The sequence below is a fragment of the Lupinus angustifolius genome, chromosome LG12, assembly GCF_001865875.1.
Source record: "Lupinus angustifolius cultivar Tanjil chromosome LG12, LupAngTanjil_v1.0, whole genome shotgun sequence".
NCBI classification, from domain to species: Eukaryota; Viridiplantae; Streptophyta; class Magnoliopsida; order Fabales; family Fabaceae; genus Lupinus; species Lupinus angustifolius.
The window spans coordinates 16,781,921-16,799,981 of NC_032020.1; the positions used below are offsets into that span (position 1 = coordinate 16,781,921).

The 18,061-nt window shown below is 31.2% G+C and overlaps 2 protein-coding genes and 1 long non-coding RNA gene across 3 annotated transcripts; 1 reads left to right on the forward strand and 2 right to left on the reverse strand.

Annotated features, from left to right (window-relative positions):
• Positions 1,143 to 17,525, reverse strand: LOC109362728. Its single transcript, XR_002109437.1, has 3 exons — positions 17,421 to 17,525; positions 17,357 to 17,366; positions 1,143 to 1,152 (listed from the first exon to the last, which is right to left on the reverse strand). It is a non-coding gene; the product is annotated as an uncharacterized LOC109362728 (long non-coding RNA).
• On the forward strand, positions 7,019 to 9,139 carry LOC109362726 (GATA transcription factor 21-like). Its single transcript, XM_019608721.1, has 3 exons — positions 7,019 to 7,397; positions 7,748 to 8,137; positions 8,498 to 9,139. Exons 1-3 carry the CDS (start codon positions 7,194 to 7,196, stop codon positions 8,834 to 8,836), a joined length of 933 nt encoding a protein of 310 aa, XP_019464266.1. The 5' UTR covers positions 7,019 to 7,193; the 3' UTR covers positions 8,837 to 9,139.
• LOC109362727 (enhanced ethylene response protein 5-like) lies at positions 13,065 to 17,362 on the reverse strand. Its single transcript, XM_019608722.1, has 10 exons — positions 17,247 to 17,362; positions 16,365 to 16,430; positions 16,089 to 16,178; positions 15,949 to 16,005; positions 15,525 to 15,586; positions 14,829 to 14,916; positions 13,867 to 13,943; positions 13,704 to 13,778; positions 13,488 to 13,593; positions 13,065 to 13,348 (listed from the first exon to the last, which is right to left on the reverse strand). The coding sequence occupies exons 1-10, from the start codon at positions 17,268 to 17,270 to the stop codon at positions 13,217 to 13,219; spliced, it is 777 nt and encodes a 258-aa protein (XP_019464267.1). The 5' UTR covers positions 17,271 to 17,362; the 3' UTR covers positions 13,065 to 13,216.

Sequence of the window (18,061 nt, forward strand, 5' to 3'; positions counted from 1 at the left end):
CACCATTCATGCTAGGTTTGCTTGGCATAGTGTATTGCGGAACAATACTCTTTGAGAAAAAGCGCAAATGGTCATGGACGTTATTCTCCTGATATATCATATCTGCCATAGTATTCACCACCATGGTCATATTTGACATCCTTAATTTTCTTTCCAAGTTGAAGTTCAACTTCAGCCTTGAAAGACTTGAAAACATCCAAGGATTGGGACTTCTCATGTATAAGATATAGGTAGCCGTACCTAGAGTAATCGTCTATGAACGTAATAAAATAATATTGTCCATTCCAGGAAGCCATAGGGAAAGGACCACATATACTGTATGTATTAGTTCTAAGACATCTTTAGCTATTTCGGCACCTAACTTCCTTTTGTTTTTCTGTTTTCCCTTTATGCACTCAACACATACCTCAAAGTCTGATAAATCTAAAGGGTCAAGAATTTCATCCTACACAAGTCTTTGAATTCTTTGTTTAGATATATGACCTAAACGCTTGTGCCATAAGGTGGTTGAATTCTCTTTTAATTTTCGTTTTGTACCACGTGAATTTGTTTGCAGTATTTCATTAGTGGAAATGGAAACATCAAGCATATACAAATTATCTATTAAAGAACCAGAACCAACAACATTTGAATTTTGATAGAGACTAACTTTATTATTTCCAAAAGAACATGAATAACCAAATTTGTCCAAATGAAAATCAGTTCTTAAACATAATCTAAATGTTCCAATAGTCTCAACTACAACCTTTTTGCCATCGCCCACAAAGATGAATCTCTCATCATCACTTAACTGTCGGCTCCACAGGCAACCCTGCATAGTGATACTAATGTGAGTAGTAGCACCAGAATCTACCCACCAAGTATCATTGGGTACAAAAGCAAAATTAATTTCAGAACAAACAAGGGTTAGAAATTTACCCTTATTTACACGCCATGAGGCATATTTAGGACACTCTTTCTTCACGTGTCATTGCTTCTTACATAAGTAACAAGTAAATTCCTCATTACTCTTCAATTTCTTTTGCTGAGAAGACCCTTTCGCAGCATCCTTATGCTCTTCATTTTCTTATTTTGAGGGGTCATAACCAAGTGAGCATTTTCAGTCTTATCTCTCTGCAACCTCTCTTCCTCTTGCACACAATGAGATATAAGCTCATTAAGGGACCATTTGTCCTTCTGAGTGTTATAACTCACTTTGAATTTCCCAAAGTGTGCAGGAAGATATATCAAAACCAAGTGCACGAGCGGGTCATCACCAAGCTCTAACTTAAGTGACTTGAGTTTTGATGCAAGATTAGACATCTTCATAATNCACAATGTACTCCCTTATGTTCCCTTTGCCTTTATACTTCATGGAGATGAGTTTAGCCAAAAGGCTACTCGTCTCCGCCTTTTCATTCTTGGCAAAAACTTATTCTATTTCTTCAAGGAACTTCCTTGCACTTTCACCCTCAGATATAGAGCCCCGAAACGCATCTGGAATATAGCATTTCATGATCATAGGCACATTCGGTTAGAGCGTTCCCATTTCTCAATTTTAGCCTCATCGAGGTTTTCCGTTGTGAAAATGGATTTCTTCACAAGAAGTGTCAGATCCAAATCCATACAACCGATAATAATTTCTACGGCTTCCTTCAGACCTTAAAGTTAGTCCTGTTCAGCAATGAATTAATAACATGTTCAAATATAAACAAACAAGTCATGTAATATATAGAAAAAAGAAGACATGTTCACATAATAGACCCATCACAAGATACCTAGCACAACATCAATTTCTAGTATTTGGACAGAAAAATTAATTTGTAAGTGGTACTTTCAATGTAATGATCAAATATTAACAATTAGTTCTGTCAAACAATAGCATTTCTTTGGAGCGACTATTATTCATATGGAAAAAAACTTTATAATTGTTACATATTTATCATCATGTGTATGTTATTATTTGATCAAATTGTGTCTTCCTTTGGTCCGAACGCAATTTGCATAAATAATCTCATATTCATCTGTGTAATTTCAATTAATTTCCACAACAAAGGTTACTTTGACAACATATTGCATCAATTACTTCAAAATAATTATCAGGCAAAAAAATAAGCAATATGGGTCCATTACAAACAATATGATCTTAGAATTAAAACCTTCAAATTTGATATCTTTTATAATTACCAAATCTAATCACACAATATAATTCCAAATCAATATATATTATATATATGTATATATATATTTAAATACAAGATTAGCTTGATTGACATAAAAGATAACATACATATATATACTCAATAAAAAATAATTGCACTGGAAAACCAACATGTATGTATACCAGTGCACAAAAGAATAACATGGTGAGGAAAATCAAGAATGTATACATTATATATGTCCTTTCATGCATATCATATATATATATATCATATATATAAGTTTCAACAATAATAACTTCAAACCCAAAAAAATGTATTAGAAAATGCATAACTTTAAAAAGAAATTTATTCATATGAAATATATAAGTATATTTATATGTATGCTTCACGTCATAGAATTGATTTGGAATTAAAAGGAATCACATAATCATATGTTAATCTGCACTAAATCCAAAACCAAATGGATAAATCAATTAATAGAGAACATGTGATGAGAGATTGAATTTAACATAGAATATGTGTTGAATCCATTGAATTTAATATTGTTAAGATGTAGTATAAATGATCAATTCCCAATTTTCATAACATAATATGATAGTGGAAGTATCAAATCCCCAAATTAAAATTAGGGTTCATACAAAATTTGGGAAAACACCTTTAATGAAGAATCATAAAAATTCAAAATTCAGAACATATGCTGTGATACCACTTGTTGAGAATTTCTTATGATTGGTGAAATACCGATCCTAGGATCTTGAATCTCATGATTCTTACACACACATGATACAAAGGATGCAGTGTCATACCTAAATCCATGTTACTGAATGTGCTCATTTTATCTACATTTCTGAAAGAGGTTTTGTGGTATAATGACATTCCTCAACCAAACCCCTGATTCCTCTTAGGACTTGTGTTTTCATTCTCATAGGGAGATGAGAAAACTGATTTTGATTTGGTGTATTAGGACAATAACGTTCCTTCTGCGTTAACTTATAGGGTTCCCATTATCACATATGGGCTAACCTGATGGGTATCCATCCATTAAGCCCATATCCGTTATTATAAGGGGTGTCAATAATTAGATCACTTATAATGTAACACCGGAAATAAATAACTGATATTATTGTATCAAATATATGATGCTCACCTTAATTATAAATTATAAATTTCTAAATATATCCCTTACTATATTTTCTGAATACTGGTTAACATAATCATAATTAGCTACTTTCTAATGTTAATATAAACCACTCAAGACTAAATAATCTCTTCTTATAATCGAGTTTTGCTGTAGTTTTTTAATATAGAAATAGATCCACATAAAAATCATCTTAATATATTGAATAAAGCAAATATTAAATAAAAAGATAAGTTAACTCATGTCATAAACATATATGAAACATGCAGAAAAAAACATATATAAAACATTGAAAATGTTTTCTATACAGTACTAATTAGAAGAATTTCTTGGATGATTACGCACATGGATTTAAAATTAGAGAAAAAAATATATGTACATACAATGTATAAATTTTATATATTGTTACTGCTTTATCTACTATTGATTTTTCAAAAAGTAATACAAATGAATGTTAGATGATATATTAATTATGTATAAATTTTTATACCAGCAATACATAAATATTATACTTTCAAAATCATCTTACATTATGTTAAAGAAATTAATTAAGGAAAATGATATACCCCTACAAATTCTCATACACTATAAGAAAGGTAACATGTGTCATAAATAATACTTTATTTTATTTATTAATGATTGATTTACAAATAATCCATGTCAATTTCTTATGAGTAAATTTTTTTAATGAGAATATATTATTATTAATAGTATTGTTTTCTGTTTACTTGCACAAGGCCCCTCTCATGAAAAAAAGGGAGGGGGATTATGAAGATCAAAGAGGTTAAGGAGTAAAAGCTGTTGCTGCATACCAACAAATTCTGTTTGGTTGGGATCTGTGTATTTGCCTGCACTAGCATTCAATGCATTTTGGCAACACTAATGTCATGTTTTCCCTCCTTATACTATACTAGATATCTGTATTTGTCTCATATCTTTTTCACTTGTGTACCAATAAAATAACTGAAAATTTTATTATTATTATTGTTTTTAATTTATTATTATTGATATATAACAATATATGAGATAAAATTTAGGACAATATATATTTATTCCTAGATTATACCCTCCATATACAAAAATATCCTTTCATCCCTATCTATAAATCACATTTTACTTTGTTTCTTAACTTAAATACAAATCAATTTCTAATATCTAGATAGAATTAAATAAATAATTTATATTGCATATATTCAGAATATTTTCATTCTATATTTATTGTCATCATCTTCCCATTCCAATAAACTATTTTGCTTTTTCCATGAATCATTAAATGTATAATAAAATAAATATGAAAGTTAGATAAGATAGGATAGTAAAATTGATAATTAAACCAAAGAGAAAAATTAATGTAGTTGATAAAGCTGATGGACTTGATATCAACATAAAAAATAAAATTATTTGTAATAAAAATTAAAAATGATTAAAAAATCAACAAATTAAAATCACTAGATTAAAATTTCACGCTAGCAAATATTTTTAACAGTAGACCATAATCCCTACAATAAATATGCAGTGCTGTGTTTCCCGTTGGTAAAAACTGTGCAGATAAGGTTTTGTCATATGTGGGGTCAGCATAACAGCATTCCACACAATCCATTTAGTTTGCCTTTTTAACTTGTCTTCTATTGGAGGGTGTTATGAACTCACGTGAATGTCTAATTTAACAGGGATGCCTTTTCTAAATCGTTAGGCTGTTATTATCTTCATACTTGTCATATTTATGTACTGTATGATGCGTCTATTATATTCCACAAAACATGCCTCAGGTGGTTAGGTTTAAAAACAGGTAATTTTTATATTCTAACTTGTCTTTACTATTATATAAATGTAAAAAATATAAAATATGGCAAAGGACATTTATGTAATTAAATATAATTATATTATATTCCATTTAGTAATCACGATGACATAATTTTCATATTCCAATTTTATTATTTTTGTAACATCTTAATAATAACTACAAGAAACTTTCACATGTTCTTTTATTCTTTTTCATCAATGTGTCATCATTCTTCCATACAATCTTTTATTTCTATTTTCTTTCTTCATCACCTTAAGAAGAATAACTTTGACCCATACGAAAAAATATTCAATGACACACTAATCATTATTAGAGGTACAAGTTGATGAAAAATTTATAACTTTTTTGTATATACACTTAATATCTGAAAAATAAGAACACAAATCAATATACACAAAATACGAGTCAACATGCATGATTCCAATCAACAAGCTAGTTTTAAGAAATGTAAAACTTCGTATTCACTAGAACTTATAATGTATATATTCTTATTGGTATTATTATATTAGGTATAATATTTTATTAATTTATTATCTATTTGCCCTTTCAACATATTTATCACCCTTGCAAGTTGAGCAAGATTTTCAACTCTTTTTTATAATGGTAAATAATATTTAGCTTTTATCAAAAAAAAATTATCGGGTATATAAGTATTTTGTTGTAGCTTTTATTAATTACTTATTAATAAACTGACAAATAATTAACGGAAAATGTATGTATCGACATTATAAGAATATTTTACACTATCACTAAATCCTCAGCCTTTAATATCTTTTAGTAGAACTAATTAGAAATGAATGATTGATGATATAATAATCATTGATAAATATTTAACTCTACGTATATATTTCACTCCGAATAATTTACTACTCATAATTTAATTAGTAATACTATAGACCACTACTTTGTTGCATAATCAATATACACGTTATATTATTAATTTATACTTCTTGATGTGATTTTGACAGGGATCTTTACTTCAATTTGAGAACACTAATTACAAATTTTTGGTACTACTAATAGTAATTTTTACTTATGTGTGAAGAACTAATTCATTTGATAGCGTATGAATGTCCATTTCGTAACGTGTGAATGTCCATTTCAACAAGTGTTATTCAATGGAATTAAAATTTTGACATTTTAATTTTCCTGGGATTTAAAGTAACATTACACATTTACACCCACAAAACCAATGTCTTCTTGTGCTTACAATTTGTTTTTTACAAAAGCACGTAAGGTAAACCATTAAATGAATGAAAAATAAAGTAAATTAGTGTCATTAATGAAAACTAATTATGGCAAAAATTAAATTTAATTGTTCAAAAAATAAAATATTATCTCTAATAACTATCTTAATCAATTTCCTTAATTCAAATAAAACTATTCAAAAATAAATGATTTTTAAAAATGTTTTTTTTAATAGGTGATTTTAAAACTTTATTAATATAATGAGTTTTAAAGGAATGATTTTCATGAAAAGTGTTGTTAGTTCAGATTAAAAAAAGAAAGTGAAGTATATCTTTATACTAGAAGATAAATTATATCATTTAGCTACTAAAATTATGATATATTTTATTTTTAATCATTTTCTATACGAAAATATTTTTAAAAACTAAAAATTATTACAAATGTCATTATTTTAGTGTCGGGAGGAGATAACTAAAAAATTACTTTAACTCTTATTTTACTTTATTCTCTTAAAAAAATTAAATAGATTAGATGAATAACTTTTTATCAATCCATTAAGATCAAAATTCAAATTCATCAAAATCTATCTATTTGTCACTCTATTTTTCATGTATATAAAGGATTGACCAAAATTAATCCCTTGTAATCGTATAGATACTATGAGTTTTGTTCTTACCTACCAAACTAATTTTATATAAGGGTGAGTTCGAACACAAATTAAATAACTACATGTCTAGTAAGATCAATCGAATAGATTTTGAAATAAAATAACTAGTAATTATTATTATATGAGGAGATCACATGATCATTTTTCCTTCTCTGCTCTCACTCTTACTAGACAAAACAAAGATCATTTAAGTTGCACACTTCCACTGATCCATCTCTCTCTTCTGGTGTTCTTTGTCTCTCTCTGTGTCAAATAATGATACCTGCATACCCCCATTCACTTTCTTCTATTATGCCTCCTCTTGATCATAACCATCACCACCTCTTCAATCCAAATCATCAAGCCTCCTCTTCTTTATTTTCTTCTTCATCATTTCATACTCTCTTCAACCCATCGGATCATGATCAACAAGGATCTTTTTGCTGGGAACCAAAGCACTTACCAAGTGATCATGAAGAGGTGAAAACACATATTTATTTACTATAAGATTATATTTCATATGGATTGACTACCCTTGTATTCTAATATTAATTCAATTCTTTTTCTAAGCAAAATAACAGTATCACTTATAGTTTAATTCAATTCTAATGTTAAGTTATAGTTAGTACTTATCATCATATCTTCTAATTTAAATTGTAATTAGTTTATTTTGTCAGTTTGACATTTAAATTTGTTTCTTACATGTATCTTTGTATACGGTTGATTTTATATATATATTTCTCTAAATTCTACTAATCATCTGTAGATGATCAATCACTTTCCCTCAACCTTTATTAAATGATTTGATTTTTTTATGATGTGATCTTTAGACTGGGAAGATTATTCCTTTAAGTGGATCATCATGGGATCAAACAGCATCAGAAAATCACGAGAGCAGCATTGGAAGTAAGGTAACAGTTTGGAAGAAAGAAGATATGGCTGAAAATCTTCAAGCAGGTGATGAGGATGGTTCACTGAAGTTGTTACCTTCAAAGATGAGAATTATGCGAAAGATGATGGTTTCAGGTCAAACAACAGATTCATATGTAGGAGGCAGCTCTATGCAGAAGTTTGAAGATCAAAAGCAACCACTGTCACCTCTTGGAACTGATAATAGCAGCAACAATTATCCAAAGCACAGCAATAACATTGTTAGGGTTTGTTCTGACTGCCACACCACTAAGACTCCTCTCTGGAGGAGTGGTCCAAGGGGTCCCAAGGTACATCTTTAAAAAAATCCCAACTTACTCATGCTCAAACAATTTCATAACAATCATATTTTGAACATCAAAATTTGATGTATTTTCTTTATATAATATTTAAAAATACATTAAACAATAAAGAAACATCAGTTCCATTTTGATGTACATGAAATATTTTCTTTCCATGATTTGTTAGCTCTAGGTTTTTCATTTTTGGTTTCTGTGTCTCAGCTCTAAGCCAATGTTAACTATGCAAGTACTACACAACAAATCTATTAAGCTCTTTCCTAGCCTTACAAACTCAACCATCAGAAATTGAATATAATTATAGATATTCATAATTATTATTATGTTGAATTTTTTTGGGTGTAATTACAGTCACTATGCAATGCGTGTGGGATCAGACAAAGGAAGGCGAGACGTGCCATGGCAGTGGCTGCAGCAGCATCAGAAAATGGCACAATTGTAGTGGCAGCAGCTCAGAAATCCGTGAAGGGAAAAGAGAAGAAGTCCAAAGTTGAATATGCACCACAACAGATGAAAAGGAAGCGCAAGCTTATAGCCAAACCATCAAGTGAAAGTAGAAACAAGTTCAGTTTCGAGGATTTGACATTAAGATTAAGTAAGAATGTGGCTTTCAAACAAGTTTTTCCTCAGGACGAAAGGGAAGCTGCTATTCTGCTCATGGCATTATCATATGGCTTAGTTCATGGATGAAGTTTCTAGATTTTTGGTATTTGCTATCTATGAACTAGTTTAATCATATTTATATCATAAGTGTGTAAGCAAGATTAATGGTTTGCTCGGAGAAGAGGACGTAGTGAAGTTATTTAGGAAATGGTGATAGGAAATTGAGGACAATAAAGTTGTTCAGTAGTTGTGTGATGATGTTATAAACTTGATTATATATATGCTTGAGTTGAACATGTAGACCAAAAAATGCAAGTCTCTTGTTCATGGATTTCTTATTATATTTCAATAAAATATTAATTCAAGGATTTATGCTGAGGTTTTCACTGCTTCCTTTTATCTTTGTGATTAGTATGATTATTGTTTTGGCAATCTGATTATATTAATTTTCAATGTGAACGCGTGCTCTTTTGTAAGCTATAGCACAATAGTATGGCGTCAAGTTATTATATAATTCACATTATAATATAAATATAAATAGAGATATGCTGTCTTAAAAATAAAAATAATAATAAAATTAATTAATGTATCATATTTTGATTAGTGTGAGATAAATATAGTCTAGGACAATATATCTATATTCGTATTATAATATTAGTCTCTACTAAAATTAGAACATAAAGTGTAAGTGCATAACCTAGTAGTGAACTCTCTCTCCCTTCTCCTTTAGAAGTTACAACTTAAAAAGAAAATCAGATTCCTTAATCAGTAACAGGTTCCTTAGGCATTCACATTAATCTTAAGCGGAATATGTTATTGGTGTACTGAGATCTTCAGATGAGACAGCAACAGGACTACTTTTTTTCTTCTTTTTTCAACTCTCTAGTCTCTACTTTTCAGTTTAAAAAGTTTTTAATTTCACATTGGCCCAATGAGCTTCTCTACCATGACAGTGATGATTCATGAATAAGATACAGCTTTTTATGTCTTGGGAGACCTCATTATTGGGATGTACTCTTGATTTAAACTTTGTCAGGATCATAATATTAAGTAGTATTGAGTATTGACTCTTCAGCTATAGAAATAGTAGTTCAAGAGCTGCTAGTTCCTGCTCTCTCACAGTACAATTAGACATAAGAAAACTGGCCATTATTATAGTCTGGTGTTTTATATTTATACTATGATCGTGGTTGGGATTGCATGTCTTTTATCCCATCTGGGTAATATTCTAAGAAAATGTGGCCACAATAGTTATAATGGTGATCATGATGGAGACATCCCAAAATTACCATGATAATGTGATCTTGTAATTATAATTGTTGACCATAGTTTATAATCATGATTTGGATATCCATTAATATTTTACTTGGACGTGAGATATAGTGAGACAGTAATTATTGGAATTGTTGTATATGTGACTCTCATTTATAATTTCTATTTGTGATGCCATGGCCAGATCTTATGCGTTTATGATGAGAAATGTTATTTGTATAAGTTAATTTCTGCATCAACTCCTACTATTAGAATGAATAGTACTCATACTTGTGCCTATCATTATTTCTACCCATTGGGATTAGGTTTCCTGTTCTTGACCACAATATTTAGTTTTTTTTTAAATCACAATTCATACAAGAGTGTCCACAACCATAAATCACCTTACAATTTCTTAACATTTTTTATTTTTCACTTATTCAACACAATATCTTACACATTTTTCTTTAAACGACGTATCCCACACAAATTTTAAAATTGATAAAGAATTGAGTGCTAGAACCGTTTAGGTGGGTTTTTAGTTGGATTGAATATAAGTGACGAGGGAGAGAAAATTGTAAGTAAATGTGATGTACATTACATTGCATGTATAGCCTGATATATACATTGCATGTATATATGTGGCTAGATTTTGTATATAAATGCCAAATTCTAGATCTCATATCCAATAATATTGTATATATTTATTTATACATATCTCTTACTTTTATCATACTTTTTTTAATACACTTATATCCAAGATACATGTGTTGTTTGTCACATAAGGTAAGACTTTATTAGATTCTTAATTATTATACTAACTTAAATGTTCAATTGTTAAAAGTGATATGTATTGATATTAATTCATTAGTAGATGAAAGGATATTATTCATTATACAAAAATATATATATATATATAAATAAAAGTGACAAAATAAACATCATTAATTTTAATAATTAGGAGATCATTTCCAAAATTCAAAAAAGAAAAGACTCCTCTGTAACCATTAAATAGTCAGTGATTCAAGCGTGTACAATATTGAGGTTTTATAAGTAAGAATTAGTTTTCATTTAAAAAAAGATACTTTTCAATCATGAATTTTGTTTTTGGTATGAATACACTTTTTTTAGTCCTAAAAGGTATCTTTTTTGTTTTTCAGTCCATTACAAGTCAATATGCTTTTTTTTTTGCCAATCATATGTGAGCACTTAACAAAATCAATATAATATCAATGAACAAAAGCATGTATTTTAAACTTATAGATCATGTAAAACAAAAGAAAAAAAATTTGAGCACCAAAAGTAAAAGCATCATGCTTTATAGGGGCAAAAAAAATATTGCACGAATGATGAATCAACAAGTCAACGAGATGGCATGGCATTGAAATATATGTTCCCCTACAACATCTTCTTTCAAAGATGTTGTTTTCAAATATAAAACTAAGCATTATTAAACTTGTACACCTATAGTTTGAAATAAAATTTTAAATACTTTTAAACACGATTTTTGCAATTTAAAGTAGGATTTCAACTCCTTTTTAAAATTCATTTAACCTAAAAAGTACTGGATAAAATGAAAATTTGGAACCTATGCTTCTGAATTACAGAATGTAGTGCATATCTGGTATTAATTATTGAATAATAGATCAAATGGATAGGGAAATGAAGATGGTTGACACTTATTACGATAATTATGACTCATTACTTTTTATGGTACTATAAAAAAATATTCTGTAAATAATTAATTCTGTCTTAATATTGAAGGTTCCATCTCAAAGAATTGAACCCTCACCTTTTAATCTTTTTGGGATATAGCAATACCTTATTACTATAAAAGTGTCTTTTATGTGCAGTTGGCTTGTTTCCTTATTCCCAATGGACTCTAATAAATAAATAAAAAGTCAAAGTTATTATGAACAAGAAAAGAAGGAAATACAAAGATATAGTAGTGTCTTTATATGACTCGTGACTCAACTCAACTGATTCCAAAGATGAAGAACGAACGTGAAGACAGCACATAGAGTTATCAGTTATTATTGTTTTTTTCGGTGAATGAAAATGACTGAGACTCCACTACCTGTGCCTCCAACTGAGTTGGCATTGAAGCGTACCAAGTTCATTTGGCACTGAGGTTAGTTTTGTCCTTTTATGCCTTATTCATCTTTTCTTCTATTCTTTGTTGGATGGTAAGTTGGTAACCAAATGGATGAGATATTTGTCATTCTAGTGAGTATGTGAAAAGAGGTTTTGACAAAAGGACAACATAGTCATAGGAACAGCAAAATCTGACTCTACATGTGGTTATGTTCTATTCCGATGTTTATTGCGCAAACTTGAAACATGAAAATGGCGAACACATCAATCATTCAAGTTGGTCAGGGTTCAAAACAAGAGTTTGGGGCTACTTGCTTCATTTACTTATTGTTCACTTTTGGTTTCATATTGCTAACTGCTTATGGTTCGTCATCAAAGTCAAATAGCATAATGGTCAACAAGTTATTCGTTTTTAACAATAATTGTCTTCTTAAGAATTTATCATCACTTGTTCTTAGATTCGGAATCAAATGACCTTGACACATACAATTCAGACAAAAAAATTGGAAATTTAGCCCAATGAGAGTGACCTAGACATCATGGATCACCATTCTCGTGCACAGGGATCAGTTTGATAGCCTCTTAACAAAAATGAGAGTGAAATTATTATAGATTAGTCTTAATTGAAAAACTACTACAAAAATCTTATAACTGAGTGAAACTCACAGGACCCACGAATTTGCTTCCATCAATACTCGTTTTCAAAAAAACAAGCTTTTACATGTTATTCCATATTGTAATTTATCCCCGTTGATTATATGCATGATGATAATAATGATCACACGTACAGGGTAAAAAGATCTTCTGAAATGAATTTATATCTAAAATGAGTAAAAGATATATTCATCACTGCTTACTCTAATCTTAACTAACTAAAATTACACAATGAATACATCAGATGCTAACTTTAAAGCAACATTATCCCTAAAAAGGTAGGTTATTGCAATGAACTACCTAATAAAGAGGTTACTGTGATGAGCTCAGTATCTTTTAACTCCACTAGTAGCAATTATGCAGCATACAACACTACGAGGGAAACTAACAGAAAGTGGCTTGCTTTAAAACTGAAGCAATGCGATGACATTTTGATGCCTAAAACAACACAGTTGAAGGACGTCACCCCTATGAATTGACGGGTTTTCCATTTAACTTTGGGAAATGGTCTTGCTTGCTCAATACAACCACTTTGCTTTTGTGGGCAAAGTAGCCTTTTACAAGATTCTTGTATATCAGTATGGCCATTATACACTCCACCTGCAAGAGCATCAGATATCAATGAGAAAAAACGCATTCGAAAGTCAAAACAGCAACACTTTCCTTCTTCCTTTATTTTCTGAAGAGAGAAACAACTAGGATTTGAGTAGGAAAAATGGGGAAGGAATTAAAGAAATACCTCATCCACGTCCATGTCAATTTCAAGCCATTTCAATGCTTTAACAATAACCTCCAATTTCACCTGGTGAGCTTTGCTTGGGTCCCTCTGCTTTTGAATGATGTGACTGCCATATTACAACCAAGCAATAATAAGAAATTAGTGATCTGAGTAAATAGTCAAGTAAATCAACCACTGACTTTGAATGGAAGGTGAAAGGTGATACTGAATACATACATCTTCTTCACTAATCTCTGATATACTTGAAGTTCTAACTTCTCTAGGACCAAATATACACCTGATCTCAAGAACCTACATAAAGATGTAAATTCAATTATGCCCTCTAGAACAAATTTTGAACATCAATTTCTTATGTTAAAACAATTATAGGCAATTCTACCGGTCCTCATGATCTTGGAGTGCACACCGAAGAAGTCGAAGATCACCCCTTCTTAGAGCTTGAACAATATGACTGTACTGTCCAAAAGTAAAAAAAAATTATTTATGCCTACACTTCTAAGGCACATAGTTGTAAAAACTGTAAATGTCAATCACCAAATACAATCTAGCTAATGCATGTATTCTTGGGGAAGTACTCTGTAGTCTAAACAGGCACTGCATATTGCCTCGCACTCTCAGTGCTTAATGAGAGATGGGAATATGGCCTGCACTCTGGCACTTGGGGAATAATGATCCCTATTTTATTTTCCATATATTATTGTTGTTTCAACTAAGTCAGTCCAACCCTTCCTGGGATCATGTGCACATCAGGAGCTTTATAGTACTAGGTTACCATTTAGGACCCGTTTGATGGCCAAGATAGGATAATGACATTATATGATATGGTGCAGGATAAGAATAGGATAGGATACGAGCAAGATAAGTTGTTGTCTTGTTCAGTGTTTAGTGCACACCAGATAACGATGCCATTGATATGGTTGTGACGGTCATGTTAGTATGGTGGTGGTGGCAATCGTTTTCAAATGTGAGGGTATGAGGGGGGGGGGGGATAATATCCTATCCTGGTCATTTCCACCTCAGCTCCTCCCATGGGACAGAAAGTACACTAGGTGAACAAGATAAGATGAGCCAAACTCTAAGTTACTACAGGATCGGACAGGCTATCATGCCTATCTTATCATGTCCACCAAACCAGCCCTTATATTATTTTGCTATGACTTGTCTGAACTAGATCAGCAGTCAGCATATTCATTAAGTAAACTATGTTACAACATACAATGAATGGAAGGAAATATAGCTGAGTTGGCACCTGAAAAACATAAATTCAATTGTAATGGGGCATGCACACACACACACATATAGAGAAGAAAACTCAAATCTTAAATAAAATGCCTAAAATACCTCAAGCAGGTTGTACTTCTCCAAAAGCCTGTCTTTAGGTAATATGCCAATTGAAAGCTTCACTGGAATTAAATGTTTAAGGATCAACCTATGTCAAACAAAAATCAAAATTATACATTGTTATACTTGTATATAACGATAGTTATATATGACTTTCTTCTTTCACTCCTCATTTCATGGTGAGTCAAACAATCCGTAAAGTCCTTCATTTTGTAGAGGGTTGATGACCACTAACTAGACAAACATTTGACACAAATCACAAGCACAGTCTTAAATTGTACTAGCCTTAGCCAAGTTGTTGAGGTATCAAAGGAAATGGCTAGCTTGTTAATAAGCACGGAGCTCATAAGATGGAATAGCATGTATTGATCAGCAAACTATTTTATTAACAACCCATATACCACTATTCAACCTCTGTAAGGTGTCCACTCATTCATCCTAGACAAAAAAATTATTTTTCTGGCTTAGAATTAACAGGAATATTTAACTGATAAAATGTATGCAAAGTTTAAGTTCAAAACATCGAAGAGAATGCACCTAGTAATAATAATCTGGAGTTATGTCTTAGCTTTTGTTCCATCCACAAAAATGTCCATAGGTATGGTTGATGTATTCTTGCAAATAAATTACGTACAACCTACTAAAGCCTAACTTCATGCATATGCAATGTACACAGTCAGCACACCTGAAGCAAACCTTATATTGGCTTCACTCTGTGGGTTGCAATGCTTCAAGGCATATGATAATTTCTGATCAGCCTGTCAAGTTACAAACGTAAACTGTTAGATGATTTTATAAAGCTGGAGAGGTTTTTTTCTCAATGTTCTTTACCATTGCACAACTAGATAAAGCATAATGGAGGATGGCAATTGAACACCAATGGGCCATGGTCATGAGTCAATAAGCCAACAACAACAATAGTAATTACAATCAAAACAATATCTAGATTAATTTTAGTTTGCACCCGTCAAGAAAAGAAGTTTTCTGTTCAAAGCAGCATACCAACAAAGAACCTAAACCAGAAGGTGGTAAGGTACTATTGCAGAAAAATAAAAAGCCACACTGCAGATGGTGTCTGAACAGGATATAAACTATTTTAACATAAATTTAGACCACTTACAGCAGGAAAGTTTTCATTGAAAACTTCGAGACGGCCAGTATGGTACATGTAAGTGACCTGAAACACACAATAGACATTAAATAATCTACAAAATATATGCATATAAAATTCAAGCATGTATAAATTAAACCAACTATAACCTTGTCTCTTTTAGGAAATTCCTCAAAGTCAAATATGCGTGCAGTTTCAATGCTTCTTATAACACTGCGGCAAAGATGAACTGTACCAAGCTGCAACACATTCATAGAATACAAATCAAACTCTTCAACAATAGATTTCAAGTCATTGCTGATGTAGCTATACCGACAATATTTCCTGACCCAGGTGAACATGTAAAATATTCCAGTAGCTCCAAGTCCAGACAAGTAAAAATAGCACTGAATTACAAATAAGGAAGCAAAAGATACAATTAATACCTTAAAGTAAATCTTGAATAGCTGACAAGTTACATATAATGCTCCAACACGCTTAGATCCTTTTCCCTGGAATAGAAAGCAAGCTTTACAGAGTTAGTAAAGCATTTCTAAAGTCAAACTCCATTGCAAGCAGTTGGTGCATCATATAAGTATATGTTGCACAGTAAGAACATAAAACATGCACATTTTTCCTTAGAAAAGATTGGTAGGATTATTAATTGTGCTTTCTGCACAAGTATGAAGAAGGCTATGTAGAGACAGAAATAATTCTTTTCCACAGCTCATACATAAACTAACAGGTCCCAAAATGATCCAGTGATAGATTGCAAAAAGAGCAATGAATAACAAAAAAATGTTCAATTTGGTTATTTACCAGTAACTTCAATTCTAAAATGTGTTTGGCTGTTTTGTGAATTTTAATCTCATAAAACTTTTGTCTAAGTTCTAAGGGGCAGAAAGTGAGTTTTGATCCAATGGCCAAGACAGCAAGACCTCAATAATTTTTGTGGAAAACATATAATTTAAGGGTACAGTTTATTTGATATCTAAGATGAGCGAAGTTAATTTAATAATCAGTAGCAATACTGGTTTGTCTTTGTAAGAAGAAAAGAATAGTGAAAACAAAATTAAATAGGGATTTTCTAATGTCTTCCTTGGGGTACATGATAAGGATACTTAAGAGAGTAACTTTTCATGGGAAAAAGTATTAAAGGCAGTGATTAGCCACACACATCCTTTGCAGGTGTTTAATAGTGTGGTTGATGTAACTAAACAAATTAACAGTGGTACTAACTACACAACTAAATCTGAAAAGCACAAGAGGATATTCAAATGAAAAGGAATTGGTGAAGAAAAGAGAGATGTAATGGAAGCAATACACACCGCAAGGGAACCAAAAACTTTCATAAGTAAGGAGCCAGCGCCTTTCAACTTCTCGGGGGATTTCCCATTTGAAGCCAATTCTTTATCCGCCTAAAATCAAAATGAAAAACTAAATGTGAACTCAAATTATGAAACCAAACCCGGAGAATGAAGATTAAAAAAACAAGGCGACACTTAGAAGATATAGCGAATAAAGATTTGAAAGAAGAGGCATCTTGAGATGAAATGGCGTCGGAGAAGCGATTGAGGTATTCGGTTATTCTTCTATGGGCTTCACCCATACTCATGTAAGCCATTGTTGTTGATTCCTCTTCTCAGTTACCACAAACTCCACCAACACTATATTTCTTCTCTAATCAATTGTGTTGTGCTAACGCAGATCCTGTTTCAGAACCAATATTCGGTTCAAGGACGTGTTTTATTCTAATTTTTAAAAACAGAACATTCACACACTAAAAAAAACTGAAGATGTACTTATTCGAAGATAGTTCACTAGATGAGGTGAAAACAATGTATCTACTTGTATCTCCCTATGCCCTAGATTCCATACTAAAATAAAATATAAGAATAAAAAACAAAGTTCCTCTTGAACGGAAATTCAAACCCTGAAACCTAAACTCAACATTCTTTGGATCTGTCTCAATGTCTAGGGTTTCTGCATATCATTGAATCAATGGAAAATCAATTACAAGTTGGTGGTTCACTGATAAAGCATCTTGCTTGTTGCAACAAGAGCACTAGAGAAAAAGTGGGGGTGAGGTTGATTCTGCTGATGAGGTTGTGGTTCTCGGGACGATGGCGATTGTTATGGGGTT

Excerpts from the sequence above, each read along its gene's own strand:
- LOC109362726 (XM_019608721.1), top strand. The coding sequence starts at position 7,194 with ATGATACCTGCATACCCCCATTCACTTTCTTCTATTATGCCTCCTCTT. Across the intron at positions 7,398-7,747 it reads TACCAAGTGATCATGAAGAG|ACTGGGAAGATTATTCCTTT; the intron begins GTGAAAACACAT and ends TGTGATCTTTAG. Across the intron at positions 8,138-8,497 it reads GTGGTCCAAGGGGTCCCAAG|TCACTATGCAATGCGTGTGG; the intron begins GTACATCTTTAA and ends GTGTAATTACAG.
- LOC109362727 (XM_019608722.1), bottom strand. The coding sequence starts at position 17,270 with ATGAAAGTTTTTGGTTCCCTTGCG. Across the intron at positions 16,006-16,088 it reads AATTTCCTAAAAGAGACAAG|GTCACTTACATGTACCATAC; the intron begins GTTATAGTTGGT and ends TGTGTGTTTCAG. Across the intron at positions 13,944-14,828 it reads AGAAGTACAACCTGCTTGAG|TACAGTCATATTGTTCAAGC; the intron begins GTATTTTAGGCA and ends ACTTTTGGACAG.